This window comes from Glycine soja, chromosome 18 (genome assembly GCF_004193775.1).
Source record: "Glycine soja cultivar W05 chromosome 18, ASM419377v2, whole genome shotgun sequence".
Taxonomy (NCBI): Eukaryota; Viridiplantae; Streptophyta; class Magnoliopsida; order Fabales; family Fabaceae; genus Glycine; species Glycine soja.
This window is the reverse complement of record NC_041019.1, coordinates 53547843-53570069: the sequence shown is the minus strand read 5'-3', so window position 1 is coordinate 53570069 and position 22227 is coordinate 53547843. Positions and strand designations below refer to the sequence as shown.

The 22227-nt window shown below is 34.6% G+C and overlaps 1 protein-coding gene and 1 pseudogene across 1 annotated transcript; one reads left to right on the top strand and one right to left on the bottom strand.

Moving 5' to 3' along the window:
• The first annotated feature begins 352 nt into the window (after positions 1-352).
• LOC114395658 lies at positions 353-6976 on the top strand (annotated as a pseudogene).
• A 2670-nt stretch (positions 6977-9646) lies between these two features.
• LOC114396818 (kinesin-like protein KIN-UB) lies at positions 9647-20705 on the bottom strand. Its single transcript, XM_028358994.1, has 19 exons — positions 20567-20705; positions 19055-19155; positions 18797-18919; positions 18410-18595; positions 18037-18258; positions 17777-17927; positions 16519-16668; positions 16223-16311; positions 14510-14713; positions 13888-14004; positions 12765-12899; positions 12545-12676; positions 12046-12181; positions 11884-11976; positions 11306-11431; positions 11001-11126; positions 10690-10833; positions 10282-10410; positions 9647-10198 (listed from the first exon to the last, which is right to left on the bottom strand). Exons 1-19 carry the CDS (start codon positions 20703-20705, stop codon positions 10038-10040), a joined length of 2664 nt encoding a protein of 887 aa, XP_028214795.1. The 3' UTR covers positions 9647-10037.
• Between the last annotated feature and the right edge of the window lie 1522 nt (positions 20706-22227).

The following is a 22227-nucleotide window of genomic DNA, read 5'->3' as shown; positions in this document are numbered from 1 at the left end:
CCATTCTTGTACTCGCCTCGATGATGAAATTAAAATTTTATTAATTACTTGTTTATTTTTGTATAATTTTTACATAATTGAAGATTCATTTCTTGATGATTTTTGTAGACAAATATGTTACAAATACAAGCAGTTACAAAAATAGATGTGTAACAATCATTTTTAAAAAAATCAGATTTTTAATATAATTTTTTTACAATTTTTTTTTTTACAAATCTAAACCGGGAAGGGGACAGGATACCTGATATCCGACACCCGATCCACACTTGGGATAATAAATTTTAACCCATAGGATATAGGGAGGTGGTGTGGATGTGGTTGTCTTGATTGTCAATTTGTCTACTCTGTACTTACATTTAATTGTTATGTTCCTCCTAGGATGGTAAATGGACTTCTTAAAACTGCCCAAGGTGTCCCTCCTGGTGCAACGACCACAGTTTTGCCACCTCAAGCGGAAACACTAAAACATGAAGCCATGAAGTGCTTAGTTGCTGTTTTAAAATCAATGGGAGAGTGGATGAACAAACAATTGCGCATTCCAGATCCTCATTCAGGCAAGAAAGTTGAAGCAGTTGATAATGGCCATGAAGCTGGAGGTCTTCCCATGGCAAATGGGAATGAAGAAGAGCCAGTTGAAGGATCAGACACTCATTCTGAAATCTCCAATGAGGCTTCTGAGGTTTCAACTAATCAACTATTGAGCAAAGCCGGGCTTATAAACTGAAACTTCAGGTAATCAAGTGCAGAAATTTTGGAATTGCAAGCAGATCTCTGTTATTTCTTCAACTGTTTGACATCTGAGAAGCTAATGCTAAGTTTATGGCAGGAAGGTATATCACTTTTTAACAGGAAGCCAAAGAAAGGAATTGAATTTGTTATAGCTTGGCTTTCGAGGCCCAAGTAACCTCCTTAGAGAGAATAGACGAGAGCGAGAGAGAGAGTTGAGGAAATGCTTCTTCTTCTTTCATTCATAAGCGTTTCTTACATTTATAGGAGTTACTGTTACTAACAGAAAGCTAACAAACTCAACAATAAGCTTCTTCTAGAAGATACTAGCGCAGTATACCTACGTACATGCATGCGCCCATGATCGACTATGCCGTTACTACGTTACTACGTAATTTGCCTCTTGGGCCTTGCTGTTTGTAACTCCTTGTTGCTATTCGTATCAGAATTCCTCATCAATGCCAACAAAGTGGGTAATTCACCAGAGGAAATAGCTGCTTTTCTTAAAGATGCATCTGGGTTGAACAAGACTTTCATTGGTGATTATCTAGGAGAAAGGGAAGAGTTATCCTTGAAAGTAATGCATGCATATGCGGATTCTTTTGACTTTCAAGGGATGAAGTTTGATGAGGCAATCAGGGCCTTTCTTCAAGGCTTTAGATTGCCTGGTGAGGCACAGAAAATTGATCGAATCATGGAAAAGTTTGCAGAACGATATTGCAAATGTAATCCAAAAGTCTTTTCTAGTGCTGATACAGCATATGTCCTTGCATATTCTGTGATACTGCTTAATACCGATGCCCACAATCCTATGGTGAAAAACAAGGTGCAGTCTGTCAATTCTAGAAGTTGATTTTCATATGATTATGATTATGATTATGATATATGTAATGAGGTTCTTTTTGTTTGTTGAGTTATGCAGATGTCGGCTGAAGATTTCATAAAAAATAATCACGGCATAGATAATGGAAAAGATGTACCAGAGGAATACTTAAGGTCTTTGTATGAACGGATATCTAGAAATGAGATCAAAATGAAAGAAGTTGATCTGGAATCCCAGCAAAAACAGGCTGTGAACTCTAACAGACTTTCAGGCTTGGATAGTATATTGAATATTGTGGTCCGGAAGCATGGGGAAGACAGTAATATGGAGACCAGTGATGATCTAATCCGACATATGCAAGAACAATTCAAAGAAAAAGCTCGCAAAACTGAGTATGTTCTCTAGTATTTTCCCATTATGTTGGAAGGATTCTTATTAGTTGAATTTCTTTTCTCAGGTCATGAATTAACCTTAATCTATTTTTTTCATGAAGAACCTTCTGTTGGCTTTTGAATCCTAACGACATAATACACATACCACTTTTACTATTATATATCTGTTGCTTTACATGGTCCATGTTGATTTGAAGTGTGATGTGTGAACCTGAAATGTTCACAGTAGGGTGTTTTTATGCTTTCTTTTGGATCTATCATGCCAATCAGATCATTTGTTTGGAATTTTAAAGTTGATTTACTCCTCTTTTTATACTTCTTTTTCTTTCTACTACTATTTGTTTTAAAATATTTTGGGGGGGAAAGTTCTTATGTGTGTGTTATTGATATTTATTTGCTTGCAATTTGTAGGTCAGTCTATTATGCAGCAACTGATGTTGTAATCCTCAGATTCATGATTGAGGTGTGCTGGGCACCAATGTTAGCTGCCTTCAGTGTTCCTCTTAATCAAAGTGATGATGAAATTGTAATAGCACTTTGTCTTGAAGGCTTCCGTTATGCTATTCATGTAACTTCTGTAATGTCCATGAAGACTCACATAGATGCCTTTGTGACTTCATTAGCAAGTTTACCTCCCTGCATTCTCCTGCTGATATTAAGCAGAAAAATGTAGATGCAATTAAGGTTGGTAAATTTACAATCCTTTTTTAGCTGGCTTATGAATAGCTCCAAATTGAGGGGTGATTAGTGGTTTTAGTTTTGTTCTTATTTAAAAAAAAAAAGTGTCATTTACTATTTTTTCTTTAGAAACTTATTTATTTGAAAAGGTTTAGAAAGGGTTATACACATACATTTGAATTTGATGCTGACCTGTATTGCCTTCCCTTTCTTCTCTTTTAATTATCTAAACACGGGGAAGGCAACTTTCAAACATAGTCAAGTGGTATTCCTTAAATATTTCTTTTCATGTTTTGCACAACTCCATCCTGACAAATTAATCACAATTTCCCCTGATTTGATATGAATTCATTTATATTGGCCTGACTTTTTGATGCTGTAGGGGCATGTTTTAAATCGCTTTAGAGAAACTTTTCATTAATGCACTCTGTTGTAGAAGTGGTTTTGAAGAACTTATTAATTTTCACATTGCTGTACTTTTTGCACAAAGTGCTTTCAGCAGCAAGTTCTTATGCACCACCTTCACATAGTTTGAACAAGTGTTAGTTGCAAAATGGATCCTGCTTGATGATTCAGAAATATCTAAAGCTTTATTCTTTGCGAGTTATTTTCCACTACTGCATATTAATTAAAAAAGACTGTCTTTTTTTTAGTGAGATCACAAAAATTTCTGCTGCAATTTTAGTAATTGCTGAATTATTGGAATGTGTTGTGGACGTTTTCCTGCCCGAAGTGAGAAAACATTATGTGAAGATGCTTATACTTAATTCCACTTAGGAAAAATTATAAAATATCTGAAAGCAAACGTTAAACTCTTGTGGATTTGACTTCAGATTTTGCATATGAATTGTTGATAGGTGATTGTTACTATCGCTGATGAGGATGGGAATTACTTACAAGAAGCTTGGGAGCATATCTTGAACATCTACATCTTCTAGGAGAAGGGACCCCACCAGATGCCACGTTCTTTACATTTCCTCAAAATGATTCTGAAAAAACAAAACAAGCGAAATCAACTATTCTCCCCGTTTTGAAGAAAAAGGGACCTGGGAGGATGCAATATGCAGCTGCCACAGTGATGTGGGGTTCATATGATAGCACTGGAATCAGCAGTAATACTTCTGGAGCTGTCACATCGGAACAGGTGAACAATCTAGTTTCTAATTTGAATATGTTGGAACAAGTCAGAAGCTGAATAGTGAGGCCATAATAGATTTTGTTATGGCTTTATGCAAAATCTCCATGGAGGAACTCAGATAGTTGAGATTGCGTATGTATTATCTTTCTACTAATGCATGTTACTCCCTTGCTTCCCTCTGAACTTTATTTTCGCTCCAGGCTCTTGGTGATTAGTATAAAACAATAAATTTAAGGGCACTTTTGGAACCTTGATCTTCTTGGCAGTTTCAATGTCCATTGCTGGTTATAATCCAGGAACTTTGTTTTCCTGGTTACTTTTTCTCATTTGACACATTGCCACTTTTAAATCCCCAAATCTCATGCAAAACCCTTTGTAGGTTGGGAAAATTGGTCATTTGAATTTTGAACTTGTATTCTGTCCAATTCTTGTAGATAAAATGTGGGATTGCATGTGAAGAGACCAATTTTTTATGGGGAAACAATTCAGAAATTATTTAATTTTATTGGTGAGGGAAAGTTACTAATGCCCCTAAAGATGACATTGGGAAGGTGCAACTGATCCAGAAAATAAAAAATTGGGACAGAACATTAGGTTTATGATTTTGTGATTTGCGATTATTTAATGTTTATACACTGCTGCCTTAATTATACTGTTTGACTTTGAGGTGATTATTCTGTAACAGGCACTATAATATGAACCGCATCAGGCTTGTGTGGTCAAGCATATGGCATGTTCTCTCAGATTTCTTTGTAACCATTGGCTGTTCTGGAAACCTTTCAATTGCAATTTTTGCAATGGATTCCTTGCGTCAGTTGTCAATGAAATTTCTGGAGCGGGAGGTATTGGCTAATTATAATTTTCAAAATGAATTTATGAAGCCTTTCGTCATTGTTATGCGCAAGAGTAGTGCTGTTGAAATTAGAGAACTTATCATTAGATGTGTCTCAAATGGTTTTATCCCGTGTCAACAATGTAAAATCAGGATGGAAGAGCATTGTTCATGGTAGGGCTAATTTATGTTCCATAGAGGGCTTCAATTTGCATGGAAAATGTTTTTGTCTTCCGAAGTTTTTCTTTCATTATTTCTACTCATTGCTTGTGGACATAATTCCAGGCATTCACAACAGCAGCATATGATGACCACAAAAACATTGCACTGTTGGCTTTTGAAATTATGGTGAAGATTATTCGAGATTACTTTCCTCACATCACTGAGACTGAAACCACCACCTTTACAGATTGTGTGAATTGTCTAATTGCATTCACCAATAGTAGATTTAACAAAGAGATTAGTCTAAATGCCATTGCTTTCCTTCGATTCTGTGCACCAAAACTAGCAGAAGGAGACCTTGGATCTTCATCAATGAATAACAAGTTATGGAAAGATATCTACTCCATCACCTCGAACAGGAAAAGAGGGGAAACAAGATAATGGAGAGGTGACAGACAAGGATGATTATCTCTATTTTTGTTTCCTTTATTGGCTGGTAAGGACATTGTATTATGTTCCAGGCATGAATTAGAGCTAATCTAGATAGCTTATATTTTGTTACTGGCTCAAATGATTAGCGACTACTTTCTGCTATTTGCAATCAACCTTTGTTTCAATTTATATGAAGCTCAGTGGGTTATATATGTACTTATTCAACACATATTTTTGTGCAGGTTTGTCTGAGCTTAGCTTTGACCCAAGGTCTGAGATAAGGCAAAGCGCCTTGAAAGTCCTGTTTGAAACCTTATGCAACCATGGCCACCTCTTTTCACTACCTTTATGGGAAAGAGTATTTGAATCAGTCCTATTTCCAATATTTGATTATGTTCTTCATGCTATTGATCCTTCAGGGAGTAGTACCTCAGAGGTCAATGAAGTAGAGACTGATGGTCAGCTTGATCAAGATGCATGGCTTTACGAGACATGCACATTAGCCCTCCAATTGGTTGTAGATCTTTTTGTCAACTTCTATAACACCATCAATCCACTTTTAAGAAAGGTGTTGATGCTCCTGGTAAGCTTTATAAAGCGCCCTCATCAAAGCCTGGCTGGCATTGGTATTGCTGCATTTGTTCGTTTGATGAGTAATGCTGGGGAGCTGTTTTCTGATAAGAAGTGGTTTTGTCACTAAAAGAAGCAGCAAATGCAACACTACCTAACTTTTCATTCCTTGGCAGTGGAAATTTTGTGACTGTAAATCATGAGCATGCTTCAATGGCTGAAGATGACAGGGATCCTGCAGAGTCTGGCTCACATGATAATTTAGAAAGCCCGAGGACTCAAAATCTTTATGCATATTTATCTGATGCAAAGTGCCGAGCTTCTGTTCAGCTTTTATTAATCCAGGTAGGTTTATTTAATTCCTCAGAACATTGTTAAATGCCTTATTGAAAGAACGGGCTAAAAAAATTGCCCAGTGGTAAAAATGACGAAGAAACCATAACAAATGTTTCACTTGAAAATGCTTTTCTTAGTATATATTACCGTCATAGATTACTATTTTAGCATTACTAAAATTGTATATGCTCTAATGAGGAGGAATCAATTTCCATTAATACATCATTTCTGTTAAAAACATTCGTATCTAGTTTTTGAAAAATAATGTTAACTTACTGAAATTGGCAGGCGGTGTTGGAGATCTATAACATGTACCGATCTCAACTTTCAGCAAAAACCATACTAGTCTTGTTTGAGGCTTTGCATGATGTGTCATTACATGCTCACAAGATTAACAGCAATATTATTTTACGTTCAAAGTTACAAGAGTTTGGCTCTATGACTCAAATGCAAGACCCTCCACTGTTACGCCTGGAGAATGCATGAATCCTACCAACTATGCCTCACATTTTTACAGAACCTCACTGTGGACAGACCTCCTAGTTATGAGGAGGTTGAGGTCGAGACACATCTCATTCGACTTTGTATATTGAAGTTGCAGGTTCTGAAAAAGTATCTGAATCTTCTCATGGTAGACAGCTGCATTGGTTCTCACCACTCTTCAAGCTATTTGTAATTTGGGAGATATATCTTTTGAGAAGAACCTGGCTCATTTTTCCATGTGATTTTGTGTTTAGATATACCTTCCCCGTTCTTCTATATCTTAGAAGCCTAGAGTTTTACCAATCCGAATTGATCTGTATTACCAGGAGGTTTAATGTTGTATCTTGTATGCTTGATTATTTTATCCCAATTTTTTTAAAAGAATTTTGAGTTTTTCCACCATTAGTAGTTTCGTTTGTCAAGTTTGGCAATTTTCTTGGTATATGGATATTACTTTTCGAGTTGTGGTGCAATGCACGAGATCATTTTGTTGAAGCTACCTTTAACGAGGAGTCTTTAGTTAAAGAGAATTGGGATTTCAATAGATTAAGATGAATACAATTGTATATCTAATAGTTAAATTTGTCTTTTGAAAGTAAGATGCTTACAAATTAGTCTACGGAAGATATAAAATTCAAATTTTTTCTTTGAATGTGTGACAAATTAGTCTTATAATTAATTTAATGATAAATTAATTTTTAAGCTTTATAATTTAATATCAAATTTGTTTTTAAAGAGTATAAATTATTGATAAATTACATTTGGATTTTTTATCTTTCAGGGATTAATTTATCATTGTATTATACTTTTTGGAAATAAATTTGATTATTTATCCAAATTAAAAACAATACTTTATTTCAAATTTTTTTTTTAGATAAAGGAAAAAGAGTCCTGATTTTTGGCCATTTCATAATTTTAAATAATCATCAACATCTATTATTTTTCTTTTCCAATCACGTCATATAACCTATCATATTTATATATATTTTTTTCTCTCGCTGTGTTAACTAATATTTGGGGGTGTCCACAAATATTTTTCCAAACAAAAGTTATTAAAAGATGGGAGTAAAGGGGTACCCCTGCCCTTTACATCAAGATGCCCAAAACCTGCCACACCACACGTTACCACCAACACACACCCCAGGCACGAGTCCTCACAATCCCATTCCACCGTCAGATCATACCCCAACAAACAGACACAAACGTATCCACACACACCACACCCTCCTAGCTTAATCTGTGTGATACCCAATTCCCCAATAGCCCTTGAGTTGTGGACAAGGACTTAACTGGAGCACCAAAGATAGAGGACAAGCTCTTTTTCAAGCTCGGTGGCCATTACCATTTTTGTGAAAGTTGTTCTTTGTTTGAATACACATATTTAAATATCTATAATTTGAATATGAATAATGTAATTTAATATTTAAGAATTTGTTATGTTTTAAATTTTAGGATATTATTTAAATAAAGATAAGAATTATTATCAGTCCATGAATAAAAGTTCAACAAATTCCTCCACGTAATACATCTCCTTTAAAAATATTTTTTCTACAAAAAAATGAACAATTTGTATCAAAAACGACCTTTTTGCAAGATATATGGAATGGATGCTGAAGCAAATTTTTAATAGCGGCTCCCCGTCTTAGAAGAGAAAGTACTACCTTTAGAGAATCCTATATAGACTCTTTACATATATGGGAAGCCATGGAAGATTAGGAAGTTAGTATTGTTCTCAATAAAATTGTTCTTGTCCCCTACCAAGAGCAATTATTAAACTACTTTTTTTTATCCTATTCTTTCTCATCTCTCCTATCTCCTATCTTGAGGCTCCTCTCCACTTTTTCTTTTTTTTATTTGTACTTCCTTTTTTATCTTTCTTTGTGTTTTCGCTCTTCACTCCCTATACTCACGCTATCAAGTATATATTTTTTTTCATGGTCAAAAGGAATCATGATTCCTTTGTGAAATTTCGAACAACGAAATCATGATTTCGTTATTTTTAGTGTTATTATGTATTTTTTTTAAAAATAATTATATTTTTTGTATTGATTATGTAGGTCAATGGATTAAAATGTGTTTACATCTAACGAAATTACAATGCTAGTTAGATGGAGAAATATGGAAATGTATAATGAAAGTATGATTCAAATACACATCATACAATAGAATCATACTTTTGTAATAATATCATGTTTTAACCCCTTGCACAACATAATCAATTTGTTGTGTATTTTTTTCACATCCCAAAAAGTATTATGGCATCGTGATTTGCTGCAAAAAGGGGTGTGAAATTTTTGCACAATTTATTGTGCAAAAATTTCATATCCCTTTTTGTGCAATGAAATCATGATGTAATGTTTTTCAAGGAGAGGTAATCTTGAAATTTTGAGGGATTATAAGGGCTAGTAACAACTCCCAGAAGATTATAATATTCATCCACTACCAAATAACCTATAGTTTACTGGTAATTTGTTGGTCCGAGTAATACTAGACACGAATCCGTTAAGCAAAATCTCAACTTCAAGTCTAATAAATAAATAAAAAAAATATGATTATAAGAGAAAATCCCATTAAAATTAAGTTTTCAATAAAGATTAATCATACTCATACCAATGTCATCGGTAAAAAAAAATACATGTGTACCCACATCATGGTCAAGATTAAAAATCACGGAGAAAAAAAACAAACAAAACAAGGCAAAGGCATGTTTGTTTGATTGTCTCGAAAACCATCTTTGCGAAAACCAAGACTTAAAACAGTGAGTTTTTTATTTTCTTTTCTTTTCAAAATCAGTTTTTCAACATTTTTATAAAAATTAGAATACAAACTTCTTACCGGCATCAGCGGAAAGTTCCCACGCTATATATTTATTGCATAAATTTTATTTTCTTGTGTTGGTCTCCCCTATAGTTGCAATCTGGGTCCGCTCCTGTTTACCAGAATCATAGACTCTCAAAACAGCAGATTTTTATTTTTTTTTTCAAAAACAGTTTTTAGAAAACAGATTATAAAATTAAAAATTGAGATGAGAAACAAACAGATTCAAATTACAATACAATGATGATTTTCTAACATAGGCAACAAATAAAATGATGATTTTCATTACTTACACAAATCAATAATCAATTATAAATACAATATTGGGCAGCTCTACGTAAAATTGTGGTAGTCAAAATTTGACCAACCAATATTTAACAACATATTCTCACCTCTCCCCTGCCCAAAAACCTCATTTTTCTCTCCATCAATTTTCCCCCTCTATCAATTATACATACATTCATTCTTGTCAGTGATGGCTAGATATAACAAGTACCATCCTAAACCCCTGCTTCTCGTAACAAAAAAATAGCAAGGTAAGCAAGCATTAAACAACTGCCCCCCACATGCTACTAGAAATAATTCTCAAGAACGAGCCTCACGTGCTGGGGAACAAAAATAATTGCGTAGTCCCAGGTACATTTATAATTAAAAATCTATACGCAATCGCCGCAATTCCAATTTAAATGTTGAGACAGAACTGAGAGTTCGACGAGCAAGGTTTCGTATGTCCTCCCGTGAACAATCTCGAGAAATCCGGACAAGCTCCCAAAGAGCACCTCCACTAATCAAGTCCTTTGCATTCACTTCTGTAATATTTATATCACGTTGGATGTTTAAAGTTTACAAGAATGTGTTTAGAAAAACTGAAACATGAGAGAAATCACGTTACCATGTTGTGCCAAGTGGCAGAGTGCAAGCTCAATGTGACGCCGGATTGGTGCAGCTTCATTATTAGCATTTTGTACTATCCACGGAAGGGCACCATCTTCTATCAAAAAGGATCTGCCACTTTTTATCCCTGAGAGTGCAAAATATAGTTGTAAGGGGTCCAAACTACCTCTTTATTTTGTTAATTTCTCTTTGATGCTAATAATATTTTCAGTGGCTTTGTGAAAGTAAAGTGGAGGGAGAAAATTGATCGTAATGGCTTGCTTAGAAACATGAAATACACATTAAGTTAATCAATGCAGGACTGACATTTTTTTGGTGCATTCCCGAGTAACAATTTTGTACATTTTCTATCTAAGTGGTTAATGTTTTCAGCATTGAGAATCAAATAGTTATGAGGAAAGTAGACCTTGATTAGATGCACGAGACTCGCATTTTGCAAAGTTAGCAATTCCTCGTGCAACTTGGGAAAGAACATCAGGATGTCCGCATCTTACAATTCCCAGTAAAGCCTTAATACCTCCCTGAGATCTCAGGGTCATCAATATTCTATCTGTCGACCATGAAGACAAAATCACGAATGAACATCAAAAAACCATATATTGATGGAAATATGAATAGCATTGACTTCAAATGCAATATCTACGAGAGCACCATCTTTAAATATGCTACAATGTAACAGAAACACTAAATGACTTGCCACAAAACAACAAAATGTACCATTTCCACATAGGTTAGCAATTGCTCCAGCAACCATTCGAAGAGTTTGTGGATCTTCAGCATCAGATGCAGTCATTGATAACAGTGTAATTCCTCCTTCAGCCATAATAAGTTCTTGATTTGCTTCTGATTTGCCACAAAATAAAGAAGACAATATCAATACTAACATTAGCTAAATGCTCAGCTGCAAATAAACTGAGCTAGTACCAAAGTGTTAAGCAAGATCCAGTTATCTAAAACACACACACACACACACACACACACACACACACATATATATATATAAACACTACTATCAACATCACCATTCATAGCAAGATTGGCAATTGCCCCAGCAGCTACTCTGCGAACAGTTTCATCCTCATATCTTCGAAGAAGCATCAACAAGGAAGTAAGACCACCAGCTTCAACAATTCTCTTTTGATTAGCCTCTGCATATTAGATTGAGATAAATTACTAAACAAATCATACACATAAAAAAAGATGTATGAGCATATAATAAAAGACCACAGTCTTGATTTCTGGAAGGCTTCAATGTGAATGCACAGAAAATGAGGAACGAATGAATAGTCTGGAGGGCAGTGAAAACAAAGAGACTGCATGTTCTTTCAACATTCACTCAGACAAATTTTATGGAAAATGAACACATCAAAGGAAATTGTTTTTTAGAAAAAAAAATAGAGTTTCCCTGATGAATCACAACCAATCCAAAATAATCAATGGCCAATATCTACCATTATAAAAAAAAAAAAGATTACACAGCAAGATATACAACAAGCTGTCCTGTTTCCATAATCTTAAAGTTTGTTAGCCAATTGTCGGATACAGTTAATAGAAAGTAGATGATCAAATAGCAGAGCCTTAATATTTGGTTAACTTCTACCTTCAGCCGCTAAGTTGGCCACCACTTTCACGGCATGAATTCGTACATTGGCATCATCTGACTCCAGCAATGACAAAATCTTTTGCAATCCAACTGTTAAAATAATGTGAGTCATAAACATAGATGATGTAATGTTTCAATTATAACTTAAAACACTCATACCTTGCTCAAAGAGTGTAGCAACAGATGACTTTTGACCATTCGCAACATCCTTGAATTGGGAATGCCTAACTTGAGTCGTGGAGGAATCCATGGCAGAATATGTGCTTCCAGAGCTTCCATCCAAACACCTTCTCATCTATAGACATAGCATTAAATCATTCTGTACCATAGATTCAAAGCTATGCTATAAAGAACATAATGTAGCATGCAGCTAGAGGCTATAGAGAGACCAAAGAACCTTGATATTACAACAACTACTACTACATTGTTCAGAATAGGGTTATGTTTATGACTTATATTTGGTGCTCTGCTTGTGTTTGTTTCAAGAATTTTCTACAAATGATAGATATATTGAACAGCGTTGTGCATTTTATGGCCACTTTCCATTAAATCACTGAAAAGTCAATGACTCAATGTATGGAATTAGAATCCAAGCTAAAATGTAATACTCAAGAATATGCCGAATGCTCAAAATCTCTTGTCAAAATAAAACAAATACCTGGTCAGCTTCAAAGTTCAATTGCAATAATTGACTCCTTAGTAATATGATTTCTTCTTCAAGTCTTTTTTTCTGATTAGCCTCGTCCTCCAGGAGGTTGCGAAGCTTTATAATCTCCACATCACCTCCTGCCTATACACAAAAAAGTTTCTAATATACCAGAAATCCATTCTTGGAAAATGAAGAAACAGAAAAGTTTTCCAGTTAACTTAAATCTCACCTCTGCTTGTGTATGTTTCCCCAGCTGACTTTTTAGATGTTCTACCTCTTCTTCAGCTGCCTTCCTCCGATTTCTTTCAGTTTCAAGCAGCATTTTGACCTCAGCAACGTCATCTGTAGAAGATGATGCAGGCCCCTGTGCCAAAAAGACATAAACAACTGAATAACTAAAAACCCAAAAAATGTAAAAAAGAAAACCTCTAAGCGATGATAATAATAATTCAACCAGCCAATTGTTAAATTTTTAACATTGAGACCGGTGAAAATTTGTGTAAATTATAATATTGAATTTACCACAGGGAATGAGTACTTAGAAAATACTAAAATAGGAGATTGCTTGATATAAACATTTGTCATGAAAAAACAATCCCAATTTGATAAGCGGAGACACATGAATGGTTTCATATTTCATCTCCTGTTTTCCCTGTTTCCTTGTTTCCCTAATTTATTTAGTTTCCTTAAATAGCTTGATTGTGATTCCTAAACTTTAGGGATTGACAGCCTTTATATATATAAATAAGTGTACAAACCATTCAGGAATACGCAAGAAATCATTCTTCCCATTTCATTGCACATAGCCAAAAAAAGTAGGTCATTACTTCTACCAAAACTATGAAAGCAAATAATCAAGAATTGGTCCAGGAACCTAGGACACAACCAACAACCAACATTCACCAGAAATACTGAATAAGGAAATAGTAACACATGTTGATTTCTTAAAAAAATGTCACCATTAATTTTTAAAAAGTGGAAAAATAATCCACCTCCAAGATTTGCAGTGTTACTGTTAATATTTTTTTTTGGAAGGCAGAAAATATATAGTATTAATAAAAACACATCAGTACCAGAGGTACTGGTGAAATATGAACAAATACAAGACACCTATGGTGCCGCCCTCCAAAAACAAAGAAAGAAACCCAACCAGGACCCCACCACAGAAGATAAAGGTACCCAACCCAGCTTAACCAAAAGACTCTGAAAGATTGGTAGACCAATGGTTAAAAGGAGTGTTGAAATCTTTCTCTCTAGCTTTTAACCAAGACCAAGCTAGAAATAAAGCATCATCCATCACTTTGGATGAGTCAAAACTATTATGAGCTAATATTGCTTCAAAAGGAATATACCTCTTCATTATCAGCCACAAAACTATTACAGTCGTGTCGTTCTTGATTCAAAACCAACTTCTGCTCCAGCTCCTTTACCAATTCCATGTACTCCATCTGGCATTTCAGTCTCTCTTTCTACAGGGTACAATCATACAACTCCATTTAAGACATTGAGCAAAGATTAGAGGTGTTACCCAAAAAAAAACCTATCAGTAACTTAAGTTTTCAAAAGAATGGGGCATAAAGGTTTTGCACCATGTCTAACATTTGCTTCAGAATACAGAATAAAGAAACAGAGACAGCCTAAAAACTAAAAAGGTATAAAAAGAATGTTTGATAGCATAATAATGAAAATCAAACAAAGATAACATAGCTCATTCCTTGGACCTTAATAGCTGGAAGGGCATTATTTCAATACTTTACACCACCATGAAAAGGTTAGAAAAAGAGATAGGAGACAAGTCGCACATGACGCTCATCCTAAAATAATTAGTCCAGAAAATCTATGACATACAGATGCCTAAAACTTCATAACAATAACTTAAACCTTAGTCTATTAGTATACAGCATTCTGCATAACAATACTTAAAAAAGAAAAATAATTTGTAGTAAGATCTTTTGTATAGCTAATACAACAAACCTCTAATGCATCTGCAAAGTTCCTCTCAACCTCAGCAATACGACATTGTGCCTCAAAATTTACTTTTTCAACTTCATCCTCAAAAGCTTTCTGTTGTCTTTCATTTTCTGCAATAAGCTTATCTAATTGTATCTCAAGCTTTCGAGACAAGCTTTTATAATCAAATTCTTCCTTTATTTTCAGCATATTCTCAACTTTCATAGCCTGATGAAACAAAAATACACATTAATTCATCTGTCACAAAAACAGCAAACCATATCGATCATCATCTAGGTCTTTTCATTTTAAATAATGAAAAAATAAAATTATCAGAATTGAATATAGTTTGCATTTTGATGGGAGATATGCCAATTTAACAGTAAAAGCATCACCTGCTAGCCCTAGGAAACTCATTTCCCCAGGTTATGCTTCTTGTAGGTCCTCTCTTTCCTGGGTTTTGGAGATGGTTCACAAGTTTACATATTAAGTTTTGGGTAGACACTCAGGTGGGAGATGTTCCTTTTTTCTGACACATTTCCTAGACTCTAACATCTCTCCAATTAGCAGTCTCCTTTAATCCAGTTTTATTCCTCTTCTGAACCTACTGTTTCTGTGTCTATGTATTTTAAGTTTTTCAGAAATTCGAATAGGGAATTCTCTGAATTACAATCTCTTTTCGGCTTGCCGGATTTGGTTTTGGTCAATTGACACTTCAGGTGTTTTTCTTGTAAATCCTACCATCCAGCTTGTCACTTCATCTCCCAGTAATGATTCCTTCTTTAGGAAATAATAGCTCCTCAAAGGTTAAATCTTTTGTATGGACTGTTGTTCCAAACTGAATTAATGTCAATGATTTACTTCAAATTTGAAGACCTCTCTAACTGCTTGCTATCTTGATTACTGTGTTGTTTGCAGATTTAGTTTTGAAAATGCTTTTCATTTGTTATTGCATTGTTCAACACCATCATTTTTTTGGATAGATCTGTTTAGTTGGTGTTGTTGCTCAAGATTAGATTTTCGCCAAGGATCTCCAGAAGGCCTTGTGGATTAATTTTAGAGGTTTTGACACCAACAGAGATGCTGAAAGGCTTTGGCATTGTGCTCAATTTGCAGTTGTTTGGCATATTCGGTTGGAAAGAAAAGCTAGAATTTTCACTAGTCAATTCTTACCTTTGGAGATCTTTTAGTGTAGAGTAGTACACTTCTTTGGAAGATCTTCAGAGATTGGTGTGCAGTGGTACACGTTTTCTAGTTTTTATGTCTTTTGTTATTGGATTAGTTTTTTGAGGAAATCTTATCCTCTTGAATTTGAACCTCCTTTCTCTCTTAATATATTCTTTGATTATAATAATGATGATGATGTCAATAACAAGTCATTCAAAATATGTGATGATCGCTTAACTACAATAAGGTACTTGAAATTTTTAGGGGGGAAATTAACTTGACAAAATGAGCAAATTAAAATACCAGAAAGAGCAGATTAATTAATGGCACAAGGAGGAAGAGGTGAATCTAAGGGCGTAAAATTAAATGCATTTAATGACCTTTGATGCTAGAGATCTCTAACAATGGCTTTTCAAAATATGTTCCAACACCGACATCAAAATACTTGAAATATAAAATATGCACAATGAAACGGGTCTAATGGAATATAAATTTAATAATGATGTTTTAGTTCATATTGTATGAATAGAAACTATATACGAAAGTACAGATCTCAGATACGAAACTGACCCTTTGGCCAAACAATATGGTACTAGAAGTCTCTCCTCGATGACGTGGAGATGGGCCAATAGTCACAATCAATGAAGTCCTAGCTGTGCCTGCAAACAGGAATAGTGTCCAAGAAGAATATGGTATCTGATACAAAGACTAAGACAAAGATACTGTAAATATGTCAATCAAGGATTTAAGAAACCAGTTTCGTAAACCATAAATGACATCTCACTAAATATTTGATCACATCAAGTTGAAGAACTGAAGGATATGATACTAAGATATCTCATCTGAAAAAGATTAAGGCATCTTACCTCCAAAAGAATCTCGAAGCATCCTGGTAAGCTTCGAATCACGAAATGGAACATGAGCATTGTTCTCTGCTAGAGCATTAATACATTTTCCCAGTGAACTAAGTGAAAGATTGATAGATTTAGCTTCCTCTAGCATGTGCCCTTCACTTCCTGGTGGGGTAAAACAGGGGAAATCTCAAGTTTCAGCACATACCAACTTAATAACAGAAGCTACCAACTCATTGAAGTTAAAGCAAGGACTACCACAGAATGAACATACCAATTTCAAAGGCCACACGAAACAGGGAATATTGAAGCTTGTTTGGTTTAGAGAAAATGTTATTTATTTTCATTTTCTGTTTCATTTTTAATTAAAAAATGCCATCTTATTTTCATTTTTGTTTCTTATTTTCAAAAGTTCATATAGGAAACAGTAAAAACAATAAAAAAAAAGTATTTTCACTATTATCAAGACAAATATTTTTAAACAAAAAACAAATGAAAACGAGGTGAAACTTTTGTAATTAAAATTGAAAACAAAAGTCAAAAAACATTTTCTCTAAGTAAACAGACCCTTAAAGGGTGACTGGTTGTTTTCCAAAAAAAAAAAAATCAATTAATAGGCTTTTAACTAATAATTACAAAATACCACACTGTTTTAATTTTTTTTCCTATTTTCAATATTTTTTATGGAAATAGTGAAAGCAATCCTTCACAAAATTGAGGATTCGTCAAACAAAACATTTTCTCCCCATTTTTCCAATCCTTTTGTATGATTTTCAAATCCATTTTTCCTGCTTATTTCAATGATTTTTCTAGCCATATTTGATAGTACCCCTTTTCATCATTTTTCCAGATTTTTTTCCTGCCTATTACATTTTTTCCTCTAACTTGAATTGTTCTTTCCTGTCCATTTTATTTTCACTTATCTGTGCTAGGGGGGCATTGTTTTGGAGCAATTTTCCTAATCATTCACATAATTTTCTCTTCCAGCTCATTTGAATGATTTTTCCTTAAAATGCGGGTTTGAACCTAATTTAACTCCAAAAAGCTAGCTCAAAGAATGAGGGTCACCCTCACTAATATACTCTTTCTTAGCCTTATCTCTAACTGATATGGGACTTGTGGTTTTTCCCAATATTTTTCCTCCCATTTTCCAGTATACTGCATGCATGCGCACACAACAAACGCTTCATGAAGAAGCCACTCTCAAACAAGAACCATTGATTTATGACATCCACATTTACACACATATACAAGTTTTAAGTTCAGTATGCACCTGACTTATGGACGCGTTCTGAACCTGCCAAGTCTACCACAACCAACTTGCTCTTCCGAACAAGTGGTTTTGAAGGTTTAGTCAAATGAGAGGCATCACCATTTTGACTAGACATATCTTCATTTTCCAAGACAGATCTCTTAATATGAACCTGTAAGAAACAATAAATTTAACAAGATTGGATATTATTTAAAGAAACAGAAAACAGTGACTAACTGGTTCAATAGAAAAGGTAATTAAAACAAAGAATATTCTTTCACCATTAGCATGGCATGACTGCGAGAAGATTCAGTATTCAATTTTGTGTTAGCAGCGATTCGATTAGCTTCACCTACTCTTAACAACTCCAAAAAACTATGTTGGTCTGTGATTTCTACAAGAGTTGCCCCGGGCATAGATACGTCACCACTTCTTGGGTCTTCCACTATAGGAATATTATCATTTGCTGGATTCAGCAAGTCCTGGAGAGTCTCCATGTAAAGCTACACATTTTTTGTAGACAAAATATGAGTAAAATAGCCAAGAATAGTTATAATACAAAACAAAGAACACTTTCATGATCAAACAAAATAGGACACAACCTCAATGAATACTAGAAGGTAAAACTCAATGATGCAAAAAACAGTATACAACCTGCAGATAAGAGACAGTGACAGAATCGGTATCTGGTGATAAGTCAGCAAAAATATCCTCCATGGAACGAACCATTATACCACGGTCAGAGGCATCTACTTCCCCCAGTCGTCCAAGTGTAAAAGTTTTCCCAGTTCCAGTTTGACCATAAGCCATCACAGTCCCATTATAACCATCAAGAACACTCTACAAACCAGACATCAAACACATATTAAGCTATAGAGAATTGAAGAATATGACGATATCTCGATGGATAGAATGCATTAACTATTAAACCAAGGAAATGATGTTATCAAATCATGAACACTAATATAAAGCAGAATTAGATAGGGATATCTCAGTAAAGGATGTTCATGAACAATTAGGATATGCACCATTACAACTGACCTCCACAACTGGCTTAGCCACAACTTCATAGACACGTTTCTGTGATGCAAATTCGGTAAGCACCTCATCAAACTCATAAGTGTCAGAATCCCAATTGTTTCTACGAAGTTTCAGTCTTTTAAGCTGAAGGATAGTAAAAACACAAAAGGCTAAACATTAAACAAGATTTATGCATAAAACAATCCAAGAAGTATATCTATAAATCAAAGCAAAACTTGAAATCTACAAACAGTAGTTAATCAAATAAAATTAATGTACCTCTGGTTGTAATTCAACACAGTCAGCAAAATCAGCATCCGCCATCATTTCTTCAGCATTCCGTGGTCTCAATCTTACTGCCACTCGAACTCTTCCAGGAACTGTACACAAAAATGTATAACAAGTGTAGCAATACCACCATACCAGATAGCACAATAAAAAGAGAGAATTAGATTTAAACAGCCACACTGTTTACAAGCATTGGCTTTCATTCAAAATATAAAAAATAAGTATAATGATGTTGCAAGGAAACTAAACTTCTAAACCCTGATATATCTAGAATTTGTAGAATTATTAGTGGCCCTTAAACCCTATACTTTCCTCATGTGATTAGCTGATCTGTAGCCTTTTCACCGTTGTAATACCAAAAATCTTCTCCTACACAATATTCATTTACCAGATTGCAATAGATGGCAAATGATACAGGAGCATGCATGAGCCCCAAATAGTTTAGTTGTTAGATGAGGAACCTCTGTTTAAAGTAAAGGCTCTGCCCTGAATTATTTTATGTGCCTGGATTTTAAGAGTGGTTTCTCTTCTACACCAAGTGGTACCAAAACCTGGTTGAACCATATCATCTACACCGAGTGGCACTACCAAGCATTAATGGAGTGCTCTTTTCTTTCCAAAATATCAACACTGGAACTTCAGTCAGATCCATATCATCTACATATGGACCAGGAAAACCCTATGAAGTAGAGGCTGTCACCCAATATCACTCAGGCTTTTAGGAATGGATTCTCCACTACACTACAATAGCATGTTCCCGATGAGCTGAGCATGATCACAAGATTAAGTAGATGTTTTTGCCTTTGATTATGTAATCTACATCTAAGATGCTAATTTGAGTCTAGCCTTTCATGAAAGAAAATACAACCTATGTCATTTGGGTCTGGATATTAGCATTTCCAATGTCAATGGCATTTTAACACAAGCCCTCCAACCACACACAAAAACCTCACCAATCAAAATTCAAAAGCTAGTAGATATTTGCACAAACAAACTCTGCACTCACACCTTCACCCCTAGCTCTAATGACACAACACATCCAAAACTTCAGATCTAAAATACACTCGAGGTAGATGCGTAACTAACCAATGTCCAGAGAGAGCAATGCATCTAAACGTTTGGTCCTACATCACAAGCTAGCTTCCCAATTCATCTAATCATATATAACAGTTTAAATTTCAAAGAAAAAGAAAATAAAACACATTGAACACCAGAGCATAAATACAGAAGCAACAAACAATGAGTGCTTGTATAAATACGAACAAAGCGAGCCGTGTCTCTAAGCAATCGCTCTCGGAAGTGACAGACTCTGATATTTAGAGGTCATAATCATGAGAGAGCGGAATCTTCCAGAAATAGAGAAGGAGCTAGGGAGCTTCATTATTGTGTCCTAATCCTAGTTACTTACAAGTTAGAGCTTCATTACACTCTTTCTACCAAACACACTAAACACACAAGTACACACTCTATTAGTCTGTGTCTAGGGTTTGGAGAGGGACTCACCGGCGTCGCCGTTACGTGCGGCGGCGTTGGGGCGGCGAAGGGCGGATCCCGGCGAGGGGGAGGATGGGCGGGGGCGGGACTTGAGAGGGCGATCAAACTTGGCGCTTCCCCTTTGGAAGCCGTTACGGTTCGACGCCATCGTAGACGGAGAAGCGAGGTAGCGGTTTCGGAAACTCGAAGCCAAGTAAGGAAGAGAAGAAAGAAATGAAGAAGTCGTGGTGGGGCCCAAGGGGTGGGAGTGTGGGGTAGGTGATTGATTGTGGGGACCACGGTCTTTCCAACTAATCATATGAAATATTAATTTTGCTTGTGTTTGTTAGCTTAAAAAACTTTACATAAAAGTGAAAACTGTACCTGATTTCTTTTATTAAATAAATTATTTTTACTTATAAACATAATAGCAATTTATATTATTATCTCAACCTTTGCTTATAGAGAGAGAATGTGACATGGGAGTGGTGATACCAGGATAGTGTAGTGGTATTCATGTCTTTGTTGTTACATTTTTTATTCTTATTTTTAACAAAATTTTAGTTGGAGTGTCACTAACGTTTTTGTGTTGTTTTTAGAGTTTTATCCAATAATTAGCACCTTAACTAAGGAAATTTAAGTCAACTATATTTTTGGGAACTCAAATTTTATATCTGCTTTAAATTGACTAGCCGAAAGACAAGGTTGTCTGGCTATATCTTTTACCTTTATCTGATACTTTTTCTTCTAATCTAAAAATACGAAATTAAAATACTTGTTTAGTATTATAAATTATTCAAATGATTATTATTATGTCTCTGTCACATTTTCTTCTTAATATCGAAGCATAAGTTTGATTTTATCGTATATTAATGATGTGGATATAAAAAGTTCCCTTATCAATGAAAAACATATTCAGAAAATCCAAAGAATGTGATTGACACATTTTTGTTGAATGGTTTGTAAAATGTTGTTTGGTAAGAGTGTGATTGGTGTTGTTGGAGCATTGGAGCATCTGGGAGTACGGAATAAAAGGAGAACAAGATGCCATGTCACAACTTACAACTCACACCGTGTATATTGTCCGCAGGTTGCAACTGGAGATTATGGTAGGAATTCAAATTGAACAATGATAAATTAGGAGTGTTTAGTCCAGTTAGCAGCTAAGTTAAGTTAAGTAGTGTAAGTTATTATAAATTTTTAGCACTTGAATTTGATTTTTAAAATAAAAAAATTATTGATAAATATGTACCTTACAATTGATGGATTGTATTGGGGATGTAAAGAAAGAAAAAAAATGATAAATTTGATAAGCAATGGAAAAAAGAAAAAGAGAAAAAAAAAATAGAATAAAAATAAGATGAAATATTCCTATTATGATTGTGACCGGATAAAAAAATTATAGATGGTAGTTACTTTTCCTATAAAAAATAAATAATAATTCTTGTTTTCTAGTGAAAAATTAATTGATTGGATCAGTTTTAACATGATTATAAAATAATGTCAAGTAATTAAAAAGAGAGAGAGAAATTTACTCCTCAATCATTAATTCTCAAACTATTTGAGAAAATATTTGGTATAAGTGATGGTAACGATTTATAAGACTAAAGTGAAAACAATACAAGCAATAAAAAATAAAGATAAAACTGCAAGAATATAAATGACTAAGTTTGAATTTTGATTGAAGGTCC